Source organism: Mus caroli, unplaced genomic scaffold (genome assembly GCF_978045245.1).
Source record: "Mus caroli unplaced genomic scaffold, Mus_caroli_1 scaffold_9, whole genome shotgun sequence".
Taxonomy (NCBI): Eukaryota; Metazoa; Chordata; class Mammalia; order Rodentia; family Muridae; genus Mus; species Mus caroli.
The window spans coordinates 84,498,080-84,524,970 of record NW_028227264.1 but is presented as its reverse complement, the minus strand read 5'-3'; the positions used below and the strand labels follow the sequence as shown (position 1 = coordinate 84,524,970).

Sequence of the window (26,891 nt, the reverse complement as noted above, 5' to 3'; positions counted from 1 at the left end):
AATGAAGTGTTAAATTATTGATAAGCAGTAGGGTTGTAAGTTTCTGCTTATGTGCCTCACAATTCAGCAACTCTACAGTAAGTGTGTTTTAGTTTTATGGAGGTATTTTGAACATCTGACATACTTAACCATTCTCACTTGCCCTTTGTAAGTCATACTTCTATTTAAACCCTAGAATTTGGAGTTAGCAGAAGAAAACATTTTGCTTTAATGCATGTGGGCTGTACAAGAAAATAGAAAGGTTAATTACAAGCAACGAAGGCTTATTACCCATCACTTCTGGAGGCTGCAGTGGCCACGGCTAAGATGCCTACAGACTCTAAGGATGCTTTCTTCCTCACAGATGGCATCTTTTATGTGTCTCACAATGAAAAGACAAGCAATCTCTTCAAAGCCTTTTTTAAATACAGCTTTATTCTTTGAGAATTTCATACATACATACAATATATTTTGGTCATAGTCACCCACCACATCTTACTCGAACTCCTTTTCCAGATCTCCACCCCACCCCAAGTCACATTAAAATTCAGTTTAAAGTTATATCACTGCAAGACTTTGGCTCCTGATAGTTCCCAGTGATGACTACTATTTAGTAAATACTTAACTGTGTGTCAAAACCTTCTTCAAGTGCTTGCTCTGCATCCGACTCTGGCGGTATTCCTGTAAGGTATGGATACTGTTCTCATTTACAGCACAGTGCTGTTTTTAATGTTTGCTGACGAGTTTCCCATGAAGCATTTTTTGACTTACTATGCTTTGTCTGAAGCTAACGAACTTCAGGATCACTCTGTAAGTTAAAGCCAGGGCTGGCCATGGGCAGTTCCGTTAAGGAACCTTCACCCTCCCCAGAATGTGGTCTAAACGAGAGGCATGAACCTGTAGAGTCCCAACCCATATCTGCCTGGGCTTCACATGACACACAGACTACTTTGAATTAAAGCCACTGGAAAATACATGTGGAGCCATTCTGATTCTTCTGTTCAAGAGTGGGTGACAGTTACGTGAGGAACCCTCATGATAGTAAGATGAGTAACAGCCTTCTTAAGGATAACTTGAGAGCAAACCTTATTGAAACACTGTGCTTTCTAAAGCTCCTTGCATGGTGGGGTTGCTTCCTTGCATCTTACTGGTTTTGTCCACCTCAGTGTAACCTATCCTGCTTTGCATCTTGTCTTTGCATGGGCTTCCACGATGTAGACAGTCTGTATGAAATAAATGTGCATGCTTTCTTACCATTTTGCTACTTTATTGCATGCACCCAGCCAGGACCCTAAGTCAGAAGTAGAGAATTACAGCCCCTTCTATGGTCAGAGGCTGCAAGGCTTCAGTCAGTCTAGCCATCTCCTAATAGGTGAAGATGGTAAGGGGCATTTGGATAGACTGAGAGGCACTGCTGAGATTACCCCCAGGTTTAGTTGAAGGCAGCTACCTTACCCAACACTGCTTCATGAGCTGGAGTAGCACCGTCACCATCACACAGCTTACCTGATTTCCAGAAGTTCCGCTAAGGCTGGCACATAGCACTTCTCATGTTGCCTAAGACTTACTTTAATCCTGAATTTATAAAAACAAGTTGCATTTGCCAAAGTTCTAATAAAGCAAACATACATTTACGTACTCATTTCCTTTTTTTTTAGTAGAATTTTGTTTATTTATTTATTTATTTATTTGTTAGTTAGTTAGTTAGTTATATGAGTACACTGTAGCTGTCTTCAGATGCACCAGAAAAGGGCATCAGATCCCATTACAGATGGTTGTGAGCCACCATGTGGTTGCTGGGATTTGAACTCAGGACCTCTGGAAGAGCAAACAGTGCTCTTGACTGCTGAGCCATCTCTCCAGCCCCTATGTACTCATTTCAAATAAAACAAACTAACCTGTCTGGATTATAGCTTGTCAGCAAAAATACTTGAAAATAGAATGAAAGATGACGTTTCCCTTCCTAAGCATCTACCTGAGCTAAACATCAACTTGAAAAATGTAAAACCTTATAAAAACAATGACCTGTGTAATCTGCCACCTAAAAAAGACATGACAGCTGTCAAAAAGGAAATCTGTGTCAGAACAGTTGAGACCTATGAACCTTTGAACCCCATGACCTTCAACCTGTATTTGGAGCACCTGCTTCACAGGATGGATACAGAGCTCAAATAGAATATTTTTATAAAGGATGAGATGCCTTAAATTTGTGATAAGATGCATTATGATGGAATAGTTTTCCTTGCCAGCTTAAATTGTTCCCAGTTACTGCTTAGAACTCAGATTTCTAAGTGTTGTAAAAGCCAGTGCTCCTTTTAAGTCGTCATCTTCCATGCAGGCACAATGTGGACATTCTCAGCCTTAAGATGTGGAAATTAGCCAGAGCTCACAGCATGCCGTGGAGGTTGCTGACAGGATACCAACTCTGCAGACTGTGTCTTCTCAGAAAGCCGCCACCAGCTCTGAAAATCAAACCCTCTTCAGCATGTGTCACCTACGGAACGGACAGCCAGTCAGATAAAGAAAACAAGAGAACGGTGGAAAAGCTCTGTGCATGTTCCGTTGACATTAGAAAAATCCGCAGGCTGAAAGGATGGGTGCTTCTAGAGGAGGAAACCTACGTTGAAGAGATTGCAAATATTTTGAAAGAACTAGGTGCCAACAAAACTGTGATTGCCAGTATATTAGAACGCTGTCCGGAAGCGATTATCTGCAGTCCCACTGCTGTTAACACCAAAAGGAAACTCTGGCAGATGGTCTGCAAAAACGAGGCAGAGTTAGTGCAGTTAATAGAGCAGTTTCCAGAATCGTTCTTTACTGTCAAGGACCAGGAGAACCAGAAGCTAAATGTTCAGTTCTTTCAAGAGCTGGGACTCAAGAATGTGGTGATTAGCAGGTTTCTGACAACAGCCTCTAGCATTTTCCATAATCCTGTAGAGAACAATAAACAAATGATAGGGGTTCTCCAGGAGAGCTACCTAAACTTAGGTGGATCTGAGGCCAATGCTAAAGTGTGGCTACTAAAATTATTAAGCCAAAATCCATTCATTGTGTTAAATTCTCCTACAGCTGTAGATGAAATACTGAAATTTCTTCAAGGACAAGGCTTCACAGACTCTGAAGTTCTTCAGCTTCTGTCCAAACTTAAAGGGTTTCTTTTTCAACTTCAGCCAGGAAGTATCCAGAACAGTATTTCCTTCACTAAAGCTACTTTTGAGTGTACAGACTCTGACCTACGACAGTTAGTTGTGAAATGCCCAGCCCTTCTATGTTATCCTGCTTCTGTCCTAGAAGAGAGAACCCAGGCACTGCTGAAAGAAGGCATCTCCATAGCTCAAATAAGAGAGTCACCAATGGTCCTGGAATTGACGCCACAGATAATTCAATATAGGATAAGAAAGCTGAATTCTTTAGGCTACGGAATAAAGGATGGACATCTAGCAAGTCTAAATGGAACAAAAAAGGAGTTTGAGGCTAACTTTAGCAAAATGCAAGCCAAACAAGGAAGGCCATTATTTAACCCTGTGGCATCATTAAAGGTTGAAGAGTGACAGGGCAAAGTGACCAATTCACAATGACTTAGCAATTCAGCTTATAAGCACTAATGATTCTCAGGGCCTACTGAGATTCTGAGTTGTGTTCAAGTTGCCTCTTAACTGGTAGTTTCTGACTCATTTGCTGTGTTTTAAAATGTAAATTGTGCTTAAATAAAACCAGTAACTTTGATCTTGGAACTATTATTCCAAAACATCATATATTAAGCAGCAGGAGTGTGATAGTTCACACGAATCATTTTGAAGAAATTGACAGTTCTACTCTTGACCAGAGTACAGGAACACCTCTGTTCCAAGAGCTGCTACCAAAGTATAAATCCCCACGGCCAGCCTTGAGTCATTAACAGGCCAACAACACATTCTTTTAGAGAGAGCTAACTTCACCTTGTGTTTGTAGTGAGTATCTTTGAGAAGTAGTACTCATCCAGAAGGATTAAGAGCCTACTTCTGTGGTCAGTTTGAAATCTCCTAAGAAACAAGCACTCATCCCGTTCCTCATTTTACAAATGAGGTTCATAGCAGAGTTCAGATTTATTAAGATCTGAATTCTGTTTAATTTCAGGAAAAGATTTTCACCTTTCCCTAAACAGCAAAAGAAAGGAATGCAAACAGATTATAGGGGAGGGGTCTGAAAACTAATTTCAAACTTAATTCATGCACTTGAAATGAATGTGGATTCCTAGAAAGCCTGAAAATCTACTTTATGTGATTACCCTACTTTCAGTTGTAGTATTTCCACTTCTACCTCTAAGATAAACATCACCCAGATAAAGAATGGCTCACTTTCAGGTGTATAGTTTGTAGTAACTGTAATATACGTTGTTTGTAATTCACAACAGTTGACTATGTGGTGTGCACAGCTTCTCAATATAATGAGGCATTGCAGCCTTTATCTTATTTTTTCTTTCTCTTAGCCAATGCAAATATCCCTCACTATCCAAATCTGTTCAGTTCCTTAGTTGGGGTAATGAATAGTAACAAGTGCCCAGGAAGCTAAGAATACTTAACTCTTCTACAATAAGACTCAAAGTAAGGCACTTACCCAAAGCACTTAGGACTATCAAGAAAAATGTTAAGACCAGATGTTGGCAGCTGTGGTCCAGTGGCAGAGTTCACGTTTCACCTTGAATTCAATCACAATTGTGTACTTGAATATATACATATGTGTATATAAGAAAAAGAACATGTGCTTCATCCAGTGTAGCACAAATGAGAAGCATCACTATCTATCTGAGGGGCAGGAGTTCATACTCAGGGTGAACCTTTAGACCTTTTTCCTGGCAGTTATCAGTAATACATGTATGCACTGGCTCACTTTCTCAAAGCAGGTCTGGAAAACATTACAGGCTACAAGGTCCTCTACAGTTACCTGTCAACTGTGAGGTGGTCAGTAACAGGCCAGAGGCCAAGAATGAAGCTGTGAGAAGTCAGAAGCAGAGATAAACATCAGCACCACTTGCACTGCTCTAGCATTTAGAGTCATTGCTGTAGATGAGATTGTCACAGAGAGGCCACTAAGATGTGGGGAAGTGACTAATGAATTTGGAATAGGGCAGTCACTGGTTGACTTATCCAGAGTGACTGTTGGAGTAGGGAAGTGAGAAGGCAATGTAGAGTGGGTTGAAGGGCTCAGGACACAGCACGTGGGACATTAGAACCTAAGTTAGGTTTAACTCCTAGAACTCATAGAAGAAACGCCAGTGTGAAGTGGCCACGGTATCCCTGCAGCAGCAATCTTAAGTGGTTCCTTAACTACATACAATAGAAGTGTTCCCTAGGTCTAGCTCTTCAGCTTTCACACTTTAGTAGGCTCAAGAATAACCTACAAAGGTTGTTAAAGAGACTGAACAAACTGAGATGACGAAACCTAGACATCTGAATTTTCAGACTTTTAGTTGTGTTTGTACTTTACTGTTGTGTCTACATTAATATTGTGTTTGTAAAGTATCACCAAAAAAATTTACTGCAGCACACCCTGAACTGTGTAATCTTAACTTTTAAGATCATCCTGTTTACAAATTCCCTTTATTTCTGTAGATCTTTATGAAACATTCCATCTTTGTAGATCATAGTCCTTTATTATCAGATTCAGGTGTTCTTTCCCATCCCTTTAATACAAAAATCCCCGCATTATTCAATCAGGTATTTTCATCTGACATTTCACTAAATACAATATTCATATCAACATTGTTAGATCAGTCATTCAAGTGGGTCACACAAATTTATCTTCACTGTGCCAAAACCCACTAAAAAACGGAGTCGAATAACAGATACCTCCAGGTGTATACAACAAAGTAAACTAGTCCTGTTTAACAGGTCAAATTGCTAGTCTACATAAACTAGAAGGGACTCAGGTATATTGCTGTACACATCATCAAATGGCAAGTTCATTTCAGTTAGAACTACAGCTACCTGTATATTTGTACAGTTCTCTGCTATCGTAAAAGCCGCTGTGAACCACATTGTACTTTAGCATTTAAGACAATTGAGAAAATTTACCAGTTGGCTTTTCTGTAGCAGAAATTAATTAGCCATTTTTCCTCAAGTGATTTTAAAGACAAGCAAAGTTGAAAATAAATATGCAAGCATATAGTATACTAAGCCTACACTTAGACTAATTCAAGTACAAAGCATAGTAGAGCCTCTAAGTTAGAAATACAAACCAGCAATGAATCAATAAATTCTTCTAAATAGCAGGAATCAATTTCTCCAATACCATTATTTAGATCACTGAGAATGGGTCTATTAATTTTGGAACTTTAAAAATACCATTTGTTAACACATTTCACCAGATGTACCAACAAATGTCTCTTAAATAATATTGCATGAAATAAATGACCATTTAATTCCTTCTAAATTTAGTTCAATGATTTTAAATTTTGTATAAACAAAGTTCCAAGAACATTTGTAGATTTGCTTGACAGTCCTGCTGTTATTTATTAATGCTTTTTAAATTTATATTTTTATTCAACTGTTGGCCCACATTACTAATAGAATCCTCTTAAGAGTTCCAAACATTTGAACCTACATATTCGGGTGATCTTCTCCTGGATTTAGGAACACTACATTTTGACTTACACCAAGGCACCACTCCCTTCCTCTCTCCGGGGAGTTAGAAGGGGCAGAATGGAGACAGAATTCTAGTTTTAGGTATAAAGAAAATTAAGAATTTTTTTCAGGCTTAGATTGTAAGATAAATGCCAAATATATGTCACTTATAAATTTCCATGAAACTAAGCATTAAGTCAAAAAGAAATGAACTTCTGAGTTACATTCTGTGAAAATGAATGTGTTATGATAGCACATTAAGACACAACACAGTTACCATCCATATCAAAAACCTTCAACTTCCTGCCTGAAACTGGCTTGAGAAATGGTATGTCTACAGCTGCTTTAAAGGGTTATAAGAGAACATGTTTTAAAGCCATGAATGAATTTCACTGCAAATGCAACTCAGTTGGTACAGTACTTGTCTACTATGCATGCGGCCCAGGGTTCCATCCCCAACATCACATAAACCAAGCATGGTATCTCATGCCTGTAATCCCAGCACTTGGGAGGTGAATGCAGAATTAGAAGCGCAAGAATATCCTCAGCTACATATCCAGTTCAAGACCAGCCTGGGCTTTAGAAGACCCCATCTCAAAGGAAAACAACAACAACAACAACAAAACCCTAAATACATCATTGAAAGCACTTATCTATTTTTTTTAATTCAAAGCCAATGTATGGAACCCATCTCATTCATTTGAAGAGTCAATCCTCATATATTAATGGTTGATTTTATTGTATTTTTAAAGGAATTACTTGTAATAATTTAAGACATCCTAAAGAAAGAATAAGCATGAAGGATTATCTTAGATTCTTAGGATAATTATAAGAACTTAAAAATTAATATTTGTCAGGCGTGGTGGTACACACCTTTAATCCCAGCACTCGGGAGGCAGAGGCAGGCGAATTTCTGAGTTCGAGGCCAGCCTGGTCTACAAAGTGAGTTCCAGGACAGCCAGGGTTATACAGAGAAACCCTGTCTCAAAAAAAAAAAAAAATTATTCCTTCTCAATATGAAACTTCCCACACAGCTTTTGATGAGCTAAGCAATGTTCCATAGCTACTGTAGGGTGTATTAATGATGGGAGCATGAATCCAACTACTAAAGCACGTTTCATGTTAACTATTCACAACTGCTGATAAGCACTCTTACCCACTGGCACCAGGGAACTCCTTTACCTCAATACTCCTGAGATTTGTAAGAGGGAAACTAGATTTACAACCTTTAAAAGAGTTCACTGATAATTATAAGAACTGCACATATTTAAGATTATTAGAAAAGATGTTTTCTTTTGTAAGGCATCAATGATTAAACAAACAGAATGCTTATCTAACCAAAAAAAAAAAAAAATTAACAGTATCATAAAAACATTTGTCTTCTAAACTTTTGAATTCCTGCTACTTTTTTGCCAGCTTAAATAAGAATGCCTCTTGGCCTAAACCACTATAGTTATAAAAAACTAAGACATCTGAAACTATTAGGCACATCAAAGGTACAGTTTATGTAGTTCGAGTCCCTTTGTAAGGGTCATGTGAGTTACCTGGCACACTGTACACATGGAACTGTAAAACCATCTACTAAGTTGAACTTTCACATTTTTTAGTCAAACTGAAAGACTTAGAGCAAATATTTAAACATACCATATCTTCAGTTACAACTGAACAAGTGTAACGTTTTACCAGATAAAAAGCTGAACTTAAGGATGAGAAGCCTTCAGTCACTGTGGTCGTACTGGACTCTTCTTGTTTTAGATGCAGCCAGTCACCAATACTTTCAACACAGCAGTTTAGCGGTTGACTTGGTTGTAGTCTGTAATTGAGCTGTTCAATGCCACTGGCATCATATGCTGTGGAGAGCAAGTGTACTTCTCTCTCAATCGGACTTGTCTTTCTTCTTTCCTGATAAGGGCACTTTGTTTACAACTGCAGACCCAACAGCTGTCACACCTCCAGCCACAGCAGACACGCCTCCTTTCACCAGCCCTATTCCCATGGAAGGCACAGTTGTAACAGCTGTTTTGGTCACTTCCAGACTCTTTCCACCAATCCAAGCCACACCACCAATGGTGGCACCAACAGCTCCCTTTGTAACACTGAAGATACCTCCAGTCACACGAGACAACATTCCTGGCTGCTGCTGCGGGTGATCTTTCATTGACCCTAATGAGAGACATATGATAGTCAATATCAAGTCTTTCTAAGAACAGTTCAAATCATTAAGTAACCTTTCTCACAACTAGCAGCTTAATCTGATAAACTCTGTTATACTGAGTAAGAAGCTCTTGCCTGAGTACAGCTGCAGATGCCTTATTTTATACCTTGATCCACAACTAAGTCTTCGAAGCAAGGTCTTGTTAATGTAGTCCATACTTTCCTCAAACTCACAATTTTCCTACTTCTACTTCACAAACACTGAGATTATAGGTATACACCACCACACATAGTGTTGTGTAGCAATTTCCTCTGAGATTAAAATCTCCCATTTTGAAGGGAAGCTGATTAAGATGACACAGAATATTTTATTAAAAGGAAGGTAAAAGTTCCATTCTATATAGAAGCTCCTTAAACTCAGAAAGTAATTCAGAACGGCTTCCTGAAACTGACCAAATTCACTAGGCCCCTCCTTCACTAAATATATATTAAGGACCAGTGAAAAACATTCAGACAAGCTGAGGTGCCTGAAAGAAGCAGAGCTGAGCTGAGCTATCTGGGAGGGACACTCTCCAACTTGTTGAGCTCCCTTCAGGTGTAGAGTGTACTCCACATTTCCAGCTTCTGTGAGCTGTCACCCATACTGGAGTAGACTTTAGTGATGCCGCTGTCTTTGATTCACTTCTACTCCTGTAAGTAAACCCAATTAAACTTATTGGTTTACCAAGTTTGACTCCAGTATATCAATAGTTCCCTATGTGAAATAAGTAGACATGTATCCATGTCTACCCAGGAGTATATCACACATGTATGGCTCAGTGCTAAGTCTTATCCATAAAAGAAAATATTTTTTATAAAAAGAAATATTATAGAGACTAAACAACTTTATATAATATAATCTTATTTTAAAAGATGTATTTTAAATGTCTCTCTGATTTGCAGCTTTACTAATAAAATTTTACCCTAAAAAGTATGAAAAATAAAAATATAAACATATGTAGCTTTCAATTTCTTATTCAGGATGCAGTTATTATCAAAATAATCATCTTCATATAATGTAGTTCTGAAGGTATTTTGGGGATCTCTATGGACTTTGAGGAGAGGGGACACATGGTAAAAAAATCTCCTTCAAAATATATTAAAATGGGTTTGTCTTTTCACTTTATTCTCTCACAAATCTCTTGAGAGTTCCAGAAATTAGATATAAAGCACAAAAGACCATTGCAAAAGCAGCTGCAAGAATGTACCTGTCTTCTCTCCAAACAGTAATGAGATTTATAAAAATATATAAACAGGATCAACTAGGTAACAAATCTCTTTTTTTTTTTTTTTTTTTTTTTTGGTTTTTTTTTTTCGAGACAGGGTTTCTCTGTATAGCCCTGGCTGTCCTGGAACTCACTTTGTAGACCAGGCTGGCCTCGAACTCAGAAATCCTCCTGCCTCTGCCTCCCGAGTGCTGGGATTAAAGGCGTGCGCCACCACGCCCGGCTAGGTCACAAATCTCTTATCTGAAAGTTCTAAAATTGAGCTTTTCTAAGACACAAGGCACAGATTCCTCCTAAGACTTTTTTTCATTGCTTGGAAGCTTTACATTCTAATTAGGGCAGTCTTACTGATTATTCCAAATAGTATTATCAGACACAAAATAGCACTCAGAATCAACAATTGGAACTACATGATATTAAAACGTTATTGCACAGCACAGGAAACTAAGAACAGCAAAGAGCCCACAGAACAGAAGGACAGTGTTGCCAGCTGCACATCAAACAGAGAATGAATATCCAGAGTTTATTTTCTCAAAGTACAAAAACAAAACAAAAAACCCACACACACAAAAAGCATTAACCAAAGTATTTGATATCCTTAGCCCTGGGGGAAAATGCAAATTAAAACTACCGTGAGATATCATCTCACCCAAGTAAGAATTGCTAACATCCAAACTAATAAGGTCAGTTGCAGTGGCACACACCTTTAATCCCAACACCCAGGAAGCAGAACCAGGCAGATATAAATATATATATATGTGTGTGTGTGTATACTTATTTTCTACTTTAAAATACAAAGTATCATTATGGCATTTGCAATCAATATTGGTTCTATCTGATTTCCCCCATCAACATACCAAGTTCCAGACCAGTCAGACATAGAGACCCTTGTCTCTGAATAAACAAAAATTGAAAACTAATAGCAATGTTGGTAAGAAAAGAGGAACCCTTGTTCATTGCTTGAAGGAATGAAAATCAGTACAGCCATTATGTATGAAGGTCTCTCAAAAAACTGAAATAGAATTATTGTATGACCCAGCTATGCCATTCCTGGGCATATCCTCAAAGACAGCATACTATAAATAACATGGTATTTGCACATCCATGTCATTGCTTCTCTATCTACAACAGCAAAAATAGAACCAGCCTGGATGCCCATCAAGAGATGATATTGAAAATGTGGCACATATATACAATGGAATTATATTCAGCTGTAAAGAAAAATGAAATTACAAAATGTGCAAAAAATGAATGGATTTGGAAAGCACTAAGCTAGATGATGCAAACTCAGAAAGAAATAATTGCATATTCTCTTTCATATTTGGATCCTAGCTTTAATATACATGTGTATACAAGTGGGAAGAAATGCAGATAAAACCTGAAAATCTAAAACAGTTCAAACAAAGGCAAAAAGAGATGCTAAGGAGAAGGGGACATGAAGGCAAAGAACACATGTGGCCTGGAAAACAGAAAGGAGACATGGGGAAGGAAAATCAGCTAAAACAAATTTTGCTTTAAAATTCCATGATACTTGTATTTAAATATGAAAACAAATATTAAAAACCAACAAAATATTATACATATAAGATATATTTACTGCTAAATTTGTTTTTAAAACACAAATATTAAAACTACTAAGCATAATAAATTTTAAATTTTTAAATGGGTAAAAATAAAAGACTTAAGGTACAGGTAATATATTAGTTATAAAATGATATAAAATTATAAAATATATAACAAAATTAAATATGTTAATTATAAAATTATATAAAATTAGAGTACTGAGGCAGCAAGACGACCTCAGATTGAGGGTAGCCTAGGCTACATAGATGACCCTGTCTCAAAAAATAAGTATGTTTAACTTTATAATACAAAAATCTTTTCCCAAAGATAAGGATCAGAGAATGATGGCACATTCTTGTCAGAGAGAGAGACCCTATCTCCAAAGAAAACAAAGAGTTGGGTTTTGTGTTTTGTTTTTTATTTTTTCAAGTTCTCATTTATGTAGCCCCAGCTGTTCTGGAAATCTCTATATAAACCAGGCTGGTCTCAAACTCACAGAGATCTGCTTCCCTCTGCCTCCTGAGTGCTGTGATTAAAGACATGTACCATTAAACATGGTTAACAAATTTTTAAAAATCAAGACAGAAACAGAAAACATACATTTTATATATACATATATTATATAGACTTGGAATATATAATAAACTTATACAAATTGTTCTTTAAGAAAAATACTGAGCTGGGCATGGTGGTGCACGCCTTTAGTCCCAGCACTTGGGAGGCAGAGGCAGGTGAATTTCTGAGTTCGAGGCCAGCCTGGTCTACAAAGTGAGTTCCAGGACAGCCAGGGCTATACAGAGAAACCCTGTCTCGAAAAAACAAAAAAAAGAAAAACACTGAGCTAATAATTTTCAGGTTATTCTACCTCTAAACTAAATGAAACCAATTAGATAGTTCCTCCTCATTCACTATGTAGCCAAGCTGTAAACTTGGTATCCTCTGGCTGTTATGTCACAATGCTGGGATTGCATGTGTCAGTCACCATGGCAGGCTTACCTGTAAGATTTTTATTTCTTTTTATATCTTCCTAGAAATTTGATTTGTGACTAATAATATGGGCAGAAACTTTCAGAGAGGGAAAACAGCACTGGGAAGAGATGCAGTGCCTAGAGTTAGGACATCTACCCAGGAACTAACACGCAGTTCCCCGAGGAAGTCATTCCTTAGATCAAGCTTACAGAGTCTATACCAAATCCACAGGGAACAGAAGACAACAGGCATTTTCTGTACAGCGTTAGGACACCAGAGAGGAGGCAAAGAGTGTTTCCAATATTCATGTCACAGTTTTCAAGCTAAAATAGTTATGACTTAGAAAGCCAAATTAAGCAGAACCCAAGACCATATATGAACAGAGAGAGCAGTATCAATTATACTGTAATAAATTATAGGAATTTTAAAATTCTCAAATCTTCAATTAGGTGTGTTCATATGCAGGACATCAAAAACAAACAGTCCATCCTGTACCTCCCACATTTTCACAAATAAAAAGATGTTTTTTCTTGTGAAATGGTCTTGAAAGTGTGACAAGAAACTAAACCTTAAGTAATAGAAATTGTCTCTATACACCAAGGTCTGTATTTTCTTATTAAAGGCTCAATTATTTTTGGAACATGTCCATTGACTATATAAAGGCTATAATTCTCTACATTTAATTTTTAAAAGTGGTCATAGCTTTAATTTTCCATCATATTCCTTCCATGCTTAGTCTGGTTACATGCTTACCTTCTGGGGGTTCATCACTAAGGTAAGATGGAATTTCTTGATTTTTATCTGCCTGATTCATGATCACCTATAAAACAAAACATATTTCAGAGTAAGATTACCACTTCTTGCCTGCTGTGTTAAATCAACTTAAGTGATTTTATTTAGATAAAGAACATTTTCAAGTACCCACCAAAGAGTAACTCATCCTATCTCCTACTTCAAACTATAGAGTTTACAAAAGACTTGAAATTTCACCAAGGACAACAGAAATCTTATTGGCAGCACTAACAAAGAACAGCAATGCTGACTCCAGTTCCCCTTCGTTGTTTTCACTATGGCACTTCAACTTAAACAGAAAACTGCTGGGAAAGGAGAGCTGGACGATAATAAAGCTGGGGAAACTAAGCTCCCTCTGAACGGTAGCACACCTATCTGAATCAGCAAAAGACTGAGTGTGTGTTTCTCTTACAGTTATAGACAGAAATAGTGAGAGAATCGAAAAACCTGTGGAAAAAACATAAACTATGATTAATTCTAAGTAAAGATATGAAAGAAACTTAAGAACCAATACTCTATTAAGAAAAAAATATGGTTAGAATTCCTTTTCCAAATTCCTTTATGATCTGAAAATAATTGTTTTGGTTTTTTTTTTTTTTTTAAATAAACGTGGCTAAGTAAAGGCAAGGCAAGACTGACCTAAGACTGACTATATGGTATCTTGCTTGGACAGAAAACCAGGACCATGATTCCAGCAGTCCAGTAAGTATTCTTCCTATGTCTCTAAGGCCTCACAGTCAACCAAGCGTTTGCCCTGTGTCTCTAAGGACTAAGTCATTATATCTATGCATAAACAACAGATATTTAAAAGGATATTGTGAAGAGGCTGAGCAGATGGCTCAGTCAGTCAAGTGCTTACCACACAAACATTGAAAACTTCAGTTCTGAATCTCAATATCCACTTTAAAGAAAAAACTTAATTAAAATCTGGGTAAATGCTTGCAAACCCAGAAATGTTAAGGAGGCTGAAGATCTATCAGGTTTACTGGCCAGCCATTCTAACTAAATTAGTGAGCTCCAGTTTCAGTGGAAGACCATGTCTCAAAAGCAGTAAGATGGAGAGCTGATTGAAGAGCACAACAAATGTTCATCCCTGGCCTCCAAAGGTACTTAGGCACCTGCAGGCCATCTTACACATGCAAACATGGCATGGTGGAAATGTATAATGACCTTTGACACACTAATTATCAAGTAGTGATTAAGTATCAATCTGAGCTAGGTACAAAGGGCGATGAGTCCCTGCCATAGGGCAACAGTCACACTAGCTGGGGAGGATGATATATTAACACTATAGTGTATGTCAAATAGTGCTAAAAGCTATCGATGTGGAGGAATGGAAAAGAGAAAGTGGTGTTTTAAATGGATATTCTGTGAAGGTTTCATTTTGAGTACATCCCACAAGAGGTAAAGCATCAGACATTTAAATGAAGAGTCCTCAATCAGAACAAACAGCAAGGAAAAGGGCCCTGAGGTGAAAGCTTACCAGGAGCAGCAAGAAACAAGAGCTAATAAAGAATGAAGAGACTACATCAAAGGGCAGTATGAGAGGGAATCACAAAATATGGTCTGCAGTATACAAGCCCCTGCAGTCAATGGTGGAGACTGGCTTTTAGCAGTGAGTTGGAGAAACAATGAGACACACTGAACAGAATGAGGTGTTCTGGTTTACAGTTTTTAAATATTAAAATGGATGTGGAGGCTCAGGCCTGTAATCCTAGCACTCAGGAAGTTAAGGCTGGAATACCTGGAGTTCAAGGCAATCCTAGGCTACCCAGCTGTTCTACCTAAAAATAAAAAAAATTAAAAAATAAAAAAGAGGAGGAAGATGAGGAGGAGAAGGAGGAAAAGAAGGAAGAAGAAGAGGAGGAAGGGCCGGGCGTGGTGGCACACGCCTTTAATCCCAGCACTCGGGAGGCAGAGACAGGCAGATTTCTGAGTTCCAGGCCAGCCTGGTCTACAAAGTGAGTTCCAGTACAGCCAGGGCTACACAGAGAAACCCTGTCTCGAAAACCCACAAAAAAAAAAAAAAGAAGAAGAAGAAGAGGAGGAAGAGGAGAAGGAGGACATCATTCTGACTACCATGGAAAGAACAAAGAGTAGGAAAGCTCAAGTCACTGCAGAAAGACCTGTTACACTGTATTTTGATAATCCAAGGCGAGAATCGAAATAGAAATGGAGACTTGGGTATAGGACACAGAGCAAACTATAAAAAGTAGAGATTTTAAAAGGTTATTTTAATTTCCTATATTACATCCTGACTTTACAACCTAAATCCCAAAACAGACTTCAGTGGGCCCTAAAATCCAACAACATAAATCATGTGATGATAACTATGCCTTGTGAATTTAGCACATGATTTCATATGACTAAAAAAAAACAATAAACATATATAATCTTGCACAGAAAAAAAAAAGGAATATCAGTTGGTTCTTTGTTCCAAGCCAAAATCCTTGACTAAGTTGACTTAATTAGAGAACTCTCAAACTAGAAAGCTACATTTGTTTCCATTTATATCTATAAACATGGTAAGAACATAACAAATTATATTGCATAGTGTTCAAGACTCTAGCTTTAAAAAGCCTAAGTTTAAATCCCAACTGATATAAAAATATATGACAAAGGAAAAATAACTTAATAGATTTAAAATAGCAACTAAGATATTCCAGCCCTAACCCTAAAATGAGAATATTATTTAACAGATTCTAAAGCAAAACATGTAGAAAATCCTGGGAAATTATGTGTGTTCCTTCTGTGGAAAAAAATTATTACATGGCCACTTTCTTCTCCCAACAGACTGTTAATTTGGGAGACAGTTCTGTGTAAACTGTTCATTATATCCCACTATACAACATAAATCTATATACATATACCTACTTTTATACACAGAAACGCATGGTCAATTGCTGATGGTCAACAATAGAAGCTATGATAATCAATACCAAAATACAAAAACTAGCTACGATTTCTTGTCCATCACTAGGTAAGGAGTCTCTGCTACAAGTTTCCAATACCATCCATTCTGTCATGCTTACCTTGCTCTGTAGGACTATATTCCCACAAATCCTTGAGCCAAATGAGACCCCTCCTCCCTTAAAAAACAAAAGCCAGGAGAGATGGCTCAGTGGTTAAGAGCACCGACTGCTCTTCTGAAGGTCCTGAGTTCAAATCCCAGCAACCACATGGTGGCTCACAACCATTCGTAATGAGATCTGACGCCCTCTTCTGGTGCATCTGAAGACAGCTACAGTGTACTTACATATAATAAATAAATCTTTAAAAAAACAAAAAAACAAAAGCCAGTAGCTGAAATCTTTAGCATATCTAAGGAAACACCAGCAGAGTGAATATAGGAAACCTTTACCAACTAGACATCAGAGGCTTAATATCCAGTCTATTTATATATAAATAAAACACCAAAAGAACAAATAATATAACCAATAAAATGGGCAAGTAAACTAAACAGCTACCAAAAGAATTACAAATAACCAATATATATATTAAAAAGTACTCATCCTTAGCCATCAAGGAAATGCTAATCAAAACTGTAGATTCCCTTTCACCCCAATCAGAATAGCTCTCTTCAAGAAAACAAAAACAAATGCTGTCAGGATTAGGAGAGATTGGGGTCCTTGTGTAAGATCTCCTTATAAGATCTTGAGGCAAGCACTTTCTTCTCTACTCTGCCTATCATTTTTTACCTTACTCTGATTTCTTCTTAGCTTTTATTATCACTTAATATCTATTTTATATGTATCCCTATTAGAATATAAGCTCTGTGAGAACAAGGGTTTGAGGTTTGTTCACTATTTCATCTTTAGGTCCTTAACGTGTGATATAGTCAAATACTTGAATTTCTGTGCCCAAGCCAACTTGGATGTTAAAACAAGTTTATGAGGAAAATCTAGTTTGTTAGATTTCTAGAATGAGCAACTAAGTAGGCAGAAATAATAATCAAGATGGTATACATTAAAAAAAAATTTCATCAAGAGGCTTCTGAACAAGTTGTATTTTAGACACCTTCAAAACATCCACAGAAAGTTATAGAAGATAGATGCCTTCAGGGACTCCACAGAAAATATTCATTGGTCAATGTACTTAAGAAGCTAAGACAGTCTGAGACAAGTTGAGGTTTAGACAATGGCAATTAAGTAATGACTTACTCTATGGAAAGTGGGTGATGTGCTCATGCTTACGTATGACTAAAACAGACTTACACCCTTCATTAGAGTGTATTTAAGAGTCAGCTGACGAAGAGGATTTAGCAAAAACAGCCTTCAAATGAGTAGCCAGTATTCATTGAATAGTTAGTATAAATTCATAGAGAGCAAGAAAGGAATGTATAAGATTCCTAAAGTTTCCTACAAATTTAACGCAGATTAGTATAAAATGATCTGATTATTTTTACAACAAAAAGATTGAATCCTAAAGTTTTAACTAAGATTGCAAGAAGGAACCCAGGCTGGGCGTGGTGCCAAAGCCTTTAATCCCAGCACTTGGGAGGCAGAGGCAGGCGGATTTCTGAGTTCAAGGCCAGCCTGGTCTACAGAGTGAGTTCCAGGACAGCCAGGGCTACACAGAGAAACCCTGTCTCGAAAAACCAAAAAGAAGGAACCCAGGTGTCCCACAATCCTATAATCCAAACGCCCTGGAGACTGAAGCAGGGCTGCCATGAGTTTGAGATCAGCTTGGCTACATTGTGAGCTCTAGGCCAGCCAGAGTTAGAAAACAAGACTGTACCTCAAAAGGAAATAATATATAAATTTTGACCTTTTGATAAGAAAAAATATATATATGTGTTTTGGCCTGTTTGCACAAATGTATGTGTATGCATCGTGTGCATACACTGCCCATGAAGACCAGAAAAGGGCATCTGACCCCCTAGAACAGGAGTCACAGTTGATTGTGAGCCTTTATGTGGGTGCTGGGAGTTAAATCCCCAGTCCTCTAGAGGAGCAGCCAGTTCTCTTAACCACTGAGCCACCTCTCCAGCCCCCAAAATCATTAATTTCTGCACAATCCATCTGTTCTGAACTCACTGAGTCATTGATTTAACATACATGTGAACCCTACTAAACCAAATCTTGTTATGCATTGAGACAGTACAGGTACTGCTCTATCCTAAACTTAGCTAAGTGGGGATACACTTTTCAAGCAATTACTTTGATCATACCTTAAGAAGCAAAATATATTAATATATTATCTGATTTTTAGGAGCTCATGATGCATATAAGCTTCTAGTTAAAAAAAAAAAAAAAGCTTTCCTAAAGAAGGCAATGATGACAATGGCCTTTAAATTAAAGAAAAGGACTAAATTTATTTTATAAACATAATTCAATCTTTTGATCCTGGCATGGGTAAACTATTATAATATCAACAATAAAGACTTCTTTACTAGACTATATAACATGATAGCAAATAATGGGAAAGGAATAATCTTTATCTAGTACAAAATAATACAGCAGCTGGCAAATATATTAAGCAAATATCAATACCACTATTCCCTAGAGGGTAATTTACTCCAATAATAGAAACAAGCAACCAAACACCTGTTGGAAACCTTTCCTTCTGTTATATGTGTGGGTTTTTAAGAAAAAATAAAATCACTGATGTGTGAGTTTCAATAACATTTTATATACAAATTTAATTTGGGGCCACAAAGAAAACAAGATCTAAAAATATGTTTTTTTAAAAAGCCTCCGAGTATAACCTCTCTAAAGTCAAGTAAATTAACAGTAAAAAGCTCAACTACAAAATACAGTGTGCAACACTTTCCCTTCAAAGTCACTTTAAACATTTGTTACACAAGTAACAGGCTTCTTGTATAAGAAAAAGACTAAACTAGGCATGGTGGCTCACACCCATAATCTCAGCTCTCAGGAAAGCTACAGCAAGACTTAGGAGGTCTAGGCCAGCTGAGGCTCTAGAATGAGAATCTATCTAAGAAGGAGGGAGGAAATTCTTCTGCATGGGCTACGTGGAAAATGGCATGTCTTCATTCCTTTGCCAACTAACTTTGAGTTTCAAAACTACACATATACTAGCAAGCAATGCACAGCAAGACATCACCTTGCTGGGTTTTATGTTTCTGTACCTAACAATGCTGATCACTGCTTGTATAAAAGGTGGCTCCCGCTAACTAAATTAACAGCAAATAGACTACAGGAAAAGCACTGAGTTTGGCAACAAAGAAAATTTTATCAATGAAAGTTTAAAAATCCCACATAGCCGGGCAGTGGTGGTGCTCGCCTTTAATCCCACCACTTGGGAGGCAAGGGCAGGCGGATTTCTGAGTTCGAGGCCAGCCTGGTCTACAAAGTGAGCTCCAGGACAGCCAGGGCTACACAGAAAAAACAAAACAAACAAACAAACAAAAAATCCCACACAAAGTGACAAATAATCGAGACTGTCAAAATAGTTTTAAGTATTTTTCTTAAAGAAACATGAAATAGGATTAAAATATTCTGCCAAATCAGAAAACCAGTACCTCTGTCATCCACACTAAAATACACTTAATTTGTTCAGTAGATGCTGCCATTCCTACTTTGTGCCACATCTTGTTAAGACAATGAGTGAACATAAAGACCGTACTCTTAATTGTATGTAATCTGGTCCAATAGCATCAGAATGTAGGAAAAGGGCAAAGACTCAAGGACGGAAACAGGAAAGTCAAGATTTTCCCCGAATTTAAACATATATATATATATATCAAACACTTTTGAATTTATATGTTAAAATCAATTAAACTTTCCGAATGATGTTTTCATTGAACTTAGTTTCTGGTATAAGTGCTGCTATAAAAAAAAAAAAATGAAAGCAGATGTGTATTAAGCGTTGCTAAAGCATGAATGGAAACATACTTACCTGTTAGTGTGATAGCCTTTGAGCGGCAACAACTAGAAGTTTTAAGCACTAACCAATAGCAGATACAAATACCCACAATGTTTCCTTTTGGATTAGCAGCGTTCACAAGATACAAAAGACACAATCAAGTAAGATTTCCCTTCCTAGTCTAGGTGTTTATAACTCTTCCCAGCAGCCCTAGCTCCCCCTCATTGGTCCACCTTTAGCCTTTAGGCACAAGCAAGTCTTTTTTTTTCCCCCCCTTAGCAGAGCAGTGACGTGGCAGGAGAGGCAGAAAATGACCCTAGAGGCTGGTGCTGACTTGGACACCTCCTTCCTCCGCCCCTTTGTTGTCCACCCAGCACACCCTAGCTCCTGCGGAATTCCAATATAAGACGGGCTTAAGAGAGAGACGATCCAACTTGATCCCGAGTGGCAGCTCCCGGGCTAGTCTAGATGCTGCTTGTGCATGGCAGGCTCGGTTTTGGATTGAGTCTGGGGTCGGCAGTGACTGCACTGGGGGCTGCTCCCGGACTCCTTCCCCCCCACTCCCACCCCCCAGTCGCTCCTTGACACTGCCAGCGCCCCTCTTCATTCCCACACCTGCGGGCTTAGAACAGGCGTGGGAGTGGAGTTCCCGATTTGGGAAGAGCAGCGGGAATCTCCGCTTGGAGCCAAGCCCTGTGTACTTGAACCCACCGGGACCGTTTATCAACAGGTCAGAAGTTAAGTGGGGCAAGGAAGCTGGGCTCCTCCTCGGATGCCCCATCTCCTCCTCCGCAGCAGCCTGACACTCAAGGCAAGAGGTCAGATCCAGGCTTCCAGAGCGACTCCCCTCAACTGCAGACACCGCGTCCATGAACTCGTGGACCCACTGGGGAAACCCCACACCTCCGTACGCCCCCCAACGACTCCCGCCCATCCCCCTCCCGTTCAGTGTCCCCCCTGCAAAGGGCCAGGCTGGAGCGGCCAGGCCCCGGGGTCGTGCAGGTGAGGTGCAGATGAGGCTAACGGGAAAGGGCCCGGAGTGCGGCCATTCAGGCCGGCGACACCCTCCCGCCCCCGCCCCAGCCACCGGACACACTCACTCACCGCGGGGTCGAGGCCGGGACCTGCGGCCGGGAGGAGGGAGCCGTGGCACGGAGGACAGCAGAAGCGGCCGGGGCAGCAGAGGCCCTGATGCGGCCCGGGGCGGCTACGCGACCCAGATGCTCTTCTCCCGGCTCAGAAGTCGGAAGAATCTCGGTGCGAGGCGGCGGCGGCAGCGGCGGCCTCTGGCTGCGGACGTGGCGCCTGACGCGACCCGCCCCCTCCGCAGCCTCCGGAGCTCCCGCCTCCTCCCGCGCCTCGGGTTCCGACGCGCACGCGCACTCGCGCCCCCGGCCCTCCGCCTCCCCCCCCCCCCCTCCCGCGCCCACCGGTCGCTCGGCGCGCGCAGCCCTCCCAGCAGCCCCCGGCCCGCCTGCGCGCGCGCCTCATCCGGAGGGTCTCCCCGCCCCCTCCGCCCCGGCCACCCAATCAGAGCAGGCGAGGGGGCGCTGCCCCGAGTCTTTGGCCACTCTCCCGGCTCGAGGGAACTAACGGTCATGGGGATTTAGAACTTCTCCCCTGAGGAGGGCGGCATGCTCGCCGGTGTCTCCCTCTCCTTCGCCCAGGGGCTTCAACCTTTAGCTGCTGCCCTAAGGGAGTGACGGGCAGGGCCTTCTGTCAGTCGTTCTCCCCAGGGCGCTCTGCGAGCCTGTGTCACCTAGGGTGAGGCGAGGCCTTGCTAATTTGTGTGGGTTTGTTGTTGTTGTTCCTCCACCTGGAGTCCTTGAGCATAAACAAGTCAGGTTCGCCCTCATCACACAGCGGATGCCCAGGCCTTTCAGGGGGCCTTGAATTTTGGTAACGAAAGAAGGTTGGTTCATCGATGTGAGAAATGAACTGGAGAGGGAGGAAAACTTCCTAACTTGGGCTTCGTCAGGGCCCCTCCACGTTCTTGCCAGCCTTGGGGGAGGGGGGAATTCCTGGTGGGGTCCTGTAAAGTATTGAGCAGCCTAAGAGGATGCTGTCTGGGAAGTCCTCTGGGTTCAGCGTTGCCTCTGCTTCAGGTGGGAAACAGGACAGTGAGCTTCCAAGGGGGCTTGTGATAGCTGCCTAGGAAGGCAGTGGGGAGGAAGCAGAGAAGTGACACAATGGCTACCTGACTAGATAATTGCTATTAGCTTTTCCTTGACTCTCAACATCTTTAAGATAAAGATGACAATAAGTCCACCCTACGCTTTTGGGAAAGATAAGAAGAGAGACTGTGGGTGTAAGGGGGCTTTACTAACTGAGAAATTATACCAAAACGCGAGATTTTTTTTTTCTTTTCACGACCTAGTTATCAAGTGGAAACATACACAGGACAGGGGACCTCAATTTTTAAATGAAAGTAATCAGCGTGGTGTAACTGGATAGCAAGTGTTTATCAAGTTTCAGAAAAGAGATGCTAACAGCAACAACAACAGAAAATCCTGAGAGGGAGCTAACCTTGGTTCAGTTCTTAAATAGAATGAACTAGAGCTTAACCATTATCAAATCGATGAATTAAGTCCATTCAGATAACTGTGCTGAAATTATGATAATCTTGTTTTACAGAACTAAAAGAGAATGATGGTTAGGAGAGTTTGAACTGTGGTATTAACTGAGTACCAATCTTTTATTGTCATAGACTCCTGAATTCTTAATAGGATTTTAATAGGTGATTTCAAGATTGAACCCTGGGCAAAATTACAATATGCAGAACTTTATAACTTTCTTTCCAAATTGACTTACAGTTTTGCTAGTAATTAAGGCTATAATTCAAAGCAGTGGTATATTCTGTTTCATAAACCAATGAAGGTACCAGGGAGCTTTTGACTCCTTCTGAAACTTCAAGTATAGGCAGTCCAGTATTTCTTATAGATCTGACCCCAGTCAGTTCTTGCTGTCTCAGTTTCCTTACCTATAATAATGGAACCAGGGCTGGAGAGAGAGCCCAGTGGTTAAGAGCACTCACTGCTCTTGCAAAGGTCCTGAGTTCAGTTCCCCACACCCGCATGTCAGCTCACAGCTATCTGATGCCATCTTCTTTTTAAAAAGAACAACATCCCATTCAGTTCTAAGCCACTCTTGTCTATATGAGAATCTTAATTGAATTGTTTCTATCTTGATTTCAGATAGCTTGGTGCAACCAGAAGGAACCTCAATGAAATCAGGCCCTATTTATTTTATAGGCTGACCTCCATTGTAGTTCTTGATTCTAATACTGTAATATCTTTATTTCTATATAATATCTTTAAATGTCTTCAAATAATGAGTTCTTAGTGCAGTAACTTAAGGCAAAACTTTCTTATACTGCATTATAAATAGCTGAGGTTATGACTCAGTTTAGAGCACTTGCCTAGCATGCCCCAAACTGTACCTCCAGCACCTACAACAAAAGTTAATTCTAGTTTCTTAAGTGCCTCAGTTTTTCTCTAATTGGTTACATTCAAAAAATTAGTTACCTTATTGATACCCTGAAGTAATTAGCAGTGACATTGCTTAACAGACTGGGGTAGTTCAAAATGTTAAGACCAGAAAGTAGCAAGACAGAAGACAGAATTGTGAAAGCAAAACATAAATTATATGTTGTAGCACTGAAGCTGAAGAAGGGGTCCAACCTTCTGCTCAGTATAGGAAGTTGATCCAGTTCTTTGCATAAATAATTCCTTTGTTGAGTTGACATCATCTTCACAGTATTTCTATTGGCCTTTATATGATGAATTAGTGTAAGGGCAACATATTTTTATGTTCACTTTGTCATATACTTTTGGTATTTTGAAATGAACTAAATGATCAGAAGCTTTGGATAGGTTACCATCAATGTAAATTATAATACTTTTCTATTTTCACATTCTTACTGGTTTCCTGGCATAATTACTTGAACTGTTTTGGCTTTCCTTGACTCATTACCCTTTTTAACATATAGTTTGACACCGCTGTTAGTCTGTGTCATTTCTTTCAATAATGAGGCAAGCATTCTATTCTATATTCATGCAAAGAAATGAGGCAGGTAAGTTAGATAATTTGGCCAACCTCACAACTGTTGAAGATAAAATTCTATAGTCAAATTTTATGACCACAGTCCAAGTTATAAACAATCATACTATTGTTTGAGATGAACTCTCTCTGTATAAGTCAGGGTGACCTTGAATTCACTGTCTAATCCAAGCTCGCCTCAAATACTTGATCTTTCTAAGTTCTGGGCTTAAGGTAAAGCCACTGCACTCAAACCACTATATTCTAAGAGAGAAAAGCAGTCCCTAAAATCTAGCAAATGGTCCAGTGCTGATTATCAGGAGGCTGTAGCATTGCTAGAATATACCTAGGCCTCTGTATTTTCCAATTACGCCAAACAGCATGAGGCCTACTTTCTAATATTTGAACATAAACAAGACCATGAATATAATCTAGGTCACCAAATAGAATACACAAAAATGAAAATGACAACTAGTAAGTGGCTGTTGCTTCTTCACCAGTTATTTTACTCATTCTAGCCTTTCCTCTTTATAGGTAAAATTTATGAAGATAACAAATTATACAATCAGTCACTCCTGCTTCATCACGAAAGTAAGGCAAGAAGGTTCTACTTGCTTAAACTCTCCATCAAAACATCTAACACAATCCTAAATCCTAAGAGCTCTGCATTACATCCTACTGCTGAGATGCCATGTGATTCAATGTGATTTGTGTTCTCCATTTCTCCAATGAGTGATAATCACAGCTTGTTCAGCTTGCAGGAATTCTTGGTGATTTTTGGCAAAAGTGTGTTAGCAATTCTTTGTGTTCTCTCTCCCATCTATTTCTATGGAGTGGAAAACATGCTGTTTGGTAGAAGATAGACATGAGTAGTGGAGCTAGGAAGAGTGGTCCTAGAAAACAGCCCACAACATCTTCTTGTTTGTACAGCCTAATAATCCCAAACTACAAGCTTCATATCCATCACCCAGCAGACAGCCTACACTGCTATGTATGAGCAAGCATCTCCAGGCAACAACTGATAGCTGTTCTCAACTGTATCCAACTCATCCCAAACACATCCTGTTCTCTGCACATCCAGTGTAAAGGTCACCCCATATAAGGTAACATGTCTGAGTTCAAATGCCACCATTGCAAGGAATCCTTGCAAGGTAAAAAGTATGTGCAGAAGGAGGGAGCCAACTACTGTGTGACATGCTTTGATTCGCATTGTGCCAATATCTGTCAGGAATGCCACAAGCCCATAGGTGCAGATTGCAAGGAGGTGTGTTATAAGGAGAAATTCTGGCACAACACCTGCTTCAAATGTTCCAAGTGTTCTCAACCCTTGGCTACTGAGACCTTTGTTGCCTGGGACAAGAATATCCTGTGCAACAAGTGTGCCACTCGAGACACCTTCCCCAAATGCAAAGGGTGCCTCAAAGATATTGAGGAAGGAGACCATAATGTGGAATACAAAGGTACTATCTGGCATAAAAACTGCTTTGTCTGCACCAACTGCAAGGACATCATTGGAACCAAAAATTTCTTCCCTAAAGATGAGGGATTCTACTGTGTGACTTGTTATGATGCCTTGTTTACCAAGTATTGTATGAAATGCAAAAAGCCCATCACATCTGGAGGAGTCAGTTACCAGGATCAGCCCTGGCATAGTGAGTGCTTTGTATGTGTTTCCTGCTCTAAGGAGCTGAGTGGACAGCGTTTCACTGCTATGGATGACCAGTATTTTTGTGTGGATTGCTACAAGAACAATATAGCCAAGAAGTGTGCTGGGTGCAAGAACCCCATCACTGGGTTTGGTAAAGGCGCCAATGTGGTGGCCCATGAGCAGAATTCCTGGCATGACTACTGCTTCAACTGCAAAACCTGTTCTGTAAATCTAGCCAATAAGCACTTTGTGTTTCATGATGAGCAGGTGTACTGTCCTGACTGTGCCAAAAATCTATAACTTGACAAGGGCATCCTGTAAAATGGCATTTGAACCATATTTTTTGCCCTTGCTGTCTCTGTGCTACACCAATCATAGGGGATAAGTGGGCTCTGTGAAGCTGCTCCTCTGTCTTTTCTGACACTTTATAGTATTACTCAGCTAAGAACACAACAGTGATTGTATTAGGATTCAACAACCTTGCAGCAAAAAAAAAAAAAAAAAAAAAAATTTCTCTGTTGTTGCAATGGAAAAACAAGTTAGATTGATTCTACTGCATAGATGAGAAAAATGCTAACCTTATAGCCACATGATGTAAGTGAGAAACATAGGCAATAAACCTTCCACTGAGATGTTCCAGAAAATAAACATCATGAACTTAGCTATAATGCTCAGCTGACCTTTTCTATATACTAAAATTAGATCGATCCATATGGATTATTTTCTTCTGCATGTTTCACAAAAGTGCTAACCATGTATCACATAATGTAAGCAAAAAGCATGGGTGTTCCTATTTTAAAACATGGAAGACAGTTTGGAAACAATAAGCTGATCTAAGAAAAGATTGTTTCAGAGCATCTTAACAATAACTACTTCTAGAAGCTTACAAAACTAACCCTACTTCCTATATTGCTTTAAATTAATGATAGTTTTGTTTAATAGTGAAATAGTTTGAGTTTGAAACTTGCATGACAATATCTGAGTGTCCTCAGACATACATGCAGTTTAGAGATTCATCCTGTAAAAGAGACAAACTAAATGAGTGGCCAAGAA

At 39.4% G+C, this 26,891-nt stretch overlaps 2 protein-coding genes and 1 pseudogene across 6 annotated transcripts; 2 read left to right on the top strand and 1 right to left on the bottom strand.

Moving 5' to 3' along the window:
* The first annotated feature begins 2,345 nt into the window (after positions 1 to 2,345).
* On the top strand, positions 2,346 to 6,182 carry Mterf2 (mitochondrial transcription termination factor 2). Its single transcript, XM_085843068.1, has one exon. It carries the CDS (start codon positions 2,346 to 2,348, stop codon positions 3,528 to 3,530), a length of 1,185 nt encoding a protein of 394 aa, XP_085699194.1. The 3' UTR covers positions 3,531 to 6,182.
* Positions 2,636 to 21,534, bottom strand: Tmem263 (transmembrane protein 263). Of its 3 annotated transcripts, XR_015048446.1 has the most exons (4): positions 21,257 to 21,534; positions 13,286 to 13,352; positions 8,226 to 8,744; positions 2,636 to 2,910 (listed from the first exon to the last, which is right to left on the bottom strand). XR_015048446.1 is itself a non-coding variant. In XM_021174208.3 (3 exons), the coding sequence occupies exons 2-3, from the start codon at positions 13,344 to 13,346 to the stop codon at positions 8,458 to 8,460; spliced, it is 348 nt and encodes a 115-aa protein (XP_021029867.1). In that variant the 5' UTR covers positions 13,347 to 13,352; positions 21,257 to 21,534; the 3' UTR covers positions 7,571 to 8,457. The 3 variants fall into 3 exon arrangements, 2 of the variants coding, with proteins under 2 accessions (XP_021029867.1, XP_085699195.1); XM_021174208.3 differs by lacking the exon at positions 2,636 to 2,910 and having other exon boundaries at positions 7,571 to 8,744; XM_085843069.1 differs by lacking the exons at positions 2,636 to 2,910; positions 21,257 to 21,534 and adding an exon at positions 20,186 to 20,423 and having other exon boundaries at positions 7,571 to 8,744.
* Positions 21,535 to 21,720: 186 nt separating this feature from the next.
* On the top strand, positions 21,721 to 26,619 carry LOC110303985 (four and a half LIM domains protein 1 pseudogene; annotated as a pseudogene). 2 transcript variants are annotated; one of them, XR_002378989.2, is made up of 2 exons: positions 21,721 to 21,916; positions 24,725 to 26,619. The product of XR_002378989.2 is annotated as a four and a half LIM domains protein 1 pseudogene, transcript variant X1 (transcript). The 2 variants fall into 2 exon arrangements; XR_002378990.2 differs by having other exon boundaries at positions 21,721 to 22,064.
* The last annotated feature ends 272 nt before the right edge of the window (positions 26,620 to 26,891 follow it).

Excerpts from the sequence above, each read along its gene's own strand:
- Mterf2 (XM_085843068.1), top strand. The coding sequence starts at position 2,346 with ATGTGGAAATTAGCCAGAGCTCACAGCATGCCGTGGAGGTTGCTGACA.
- Tmem263 (XM_021174208.3), bottom strand. The coding sequence starts at position 13,346 with ATGAATCAGGCAGATAAAAATCAAGAAATTCCATCTTACCTTAGTGAT. Across the intron at positions 8,745-13,285 it reads TAGTGATGAACCCCCAGAAG|GGTCAATGAAAGATCACCCG; the intron begins GTAAGCATGTAA and ends GTCTCTCATTAG.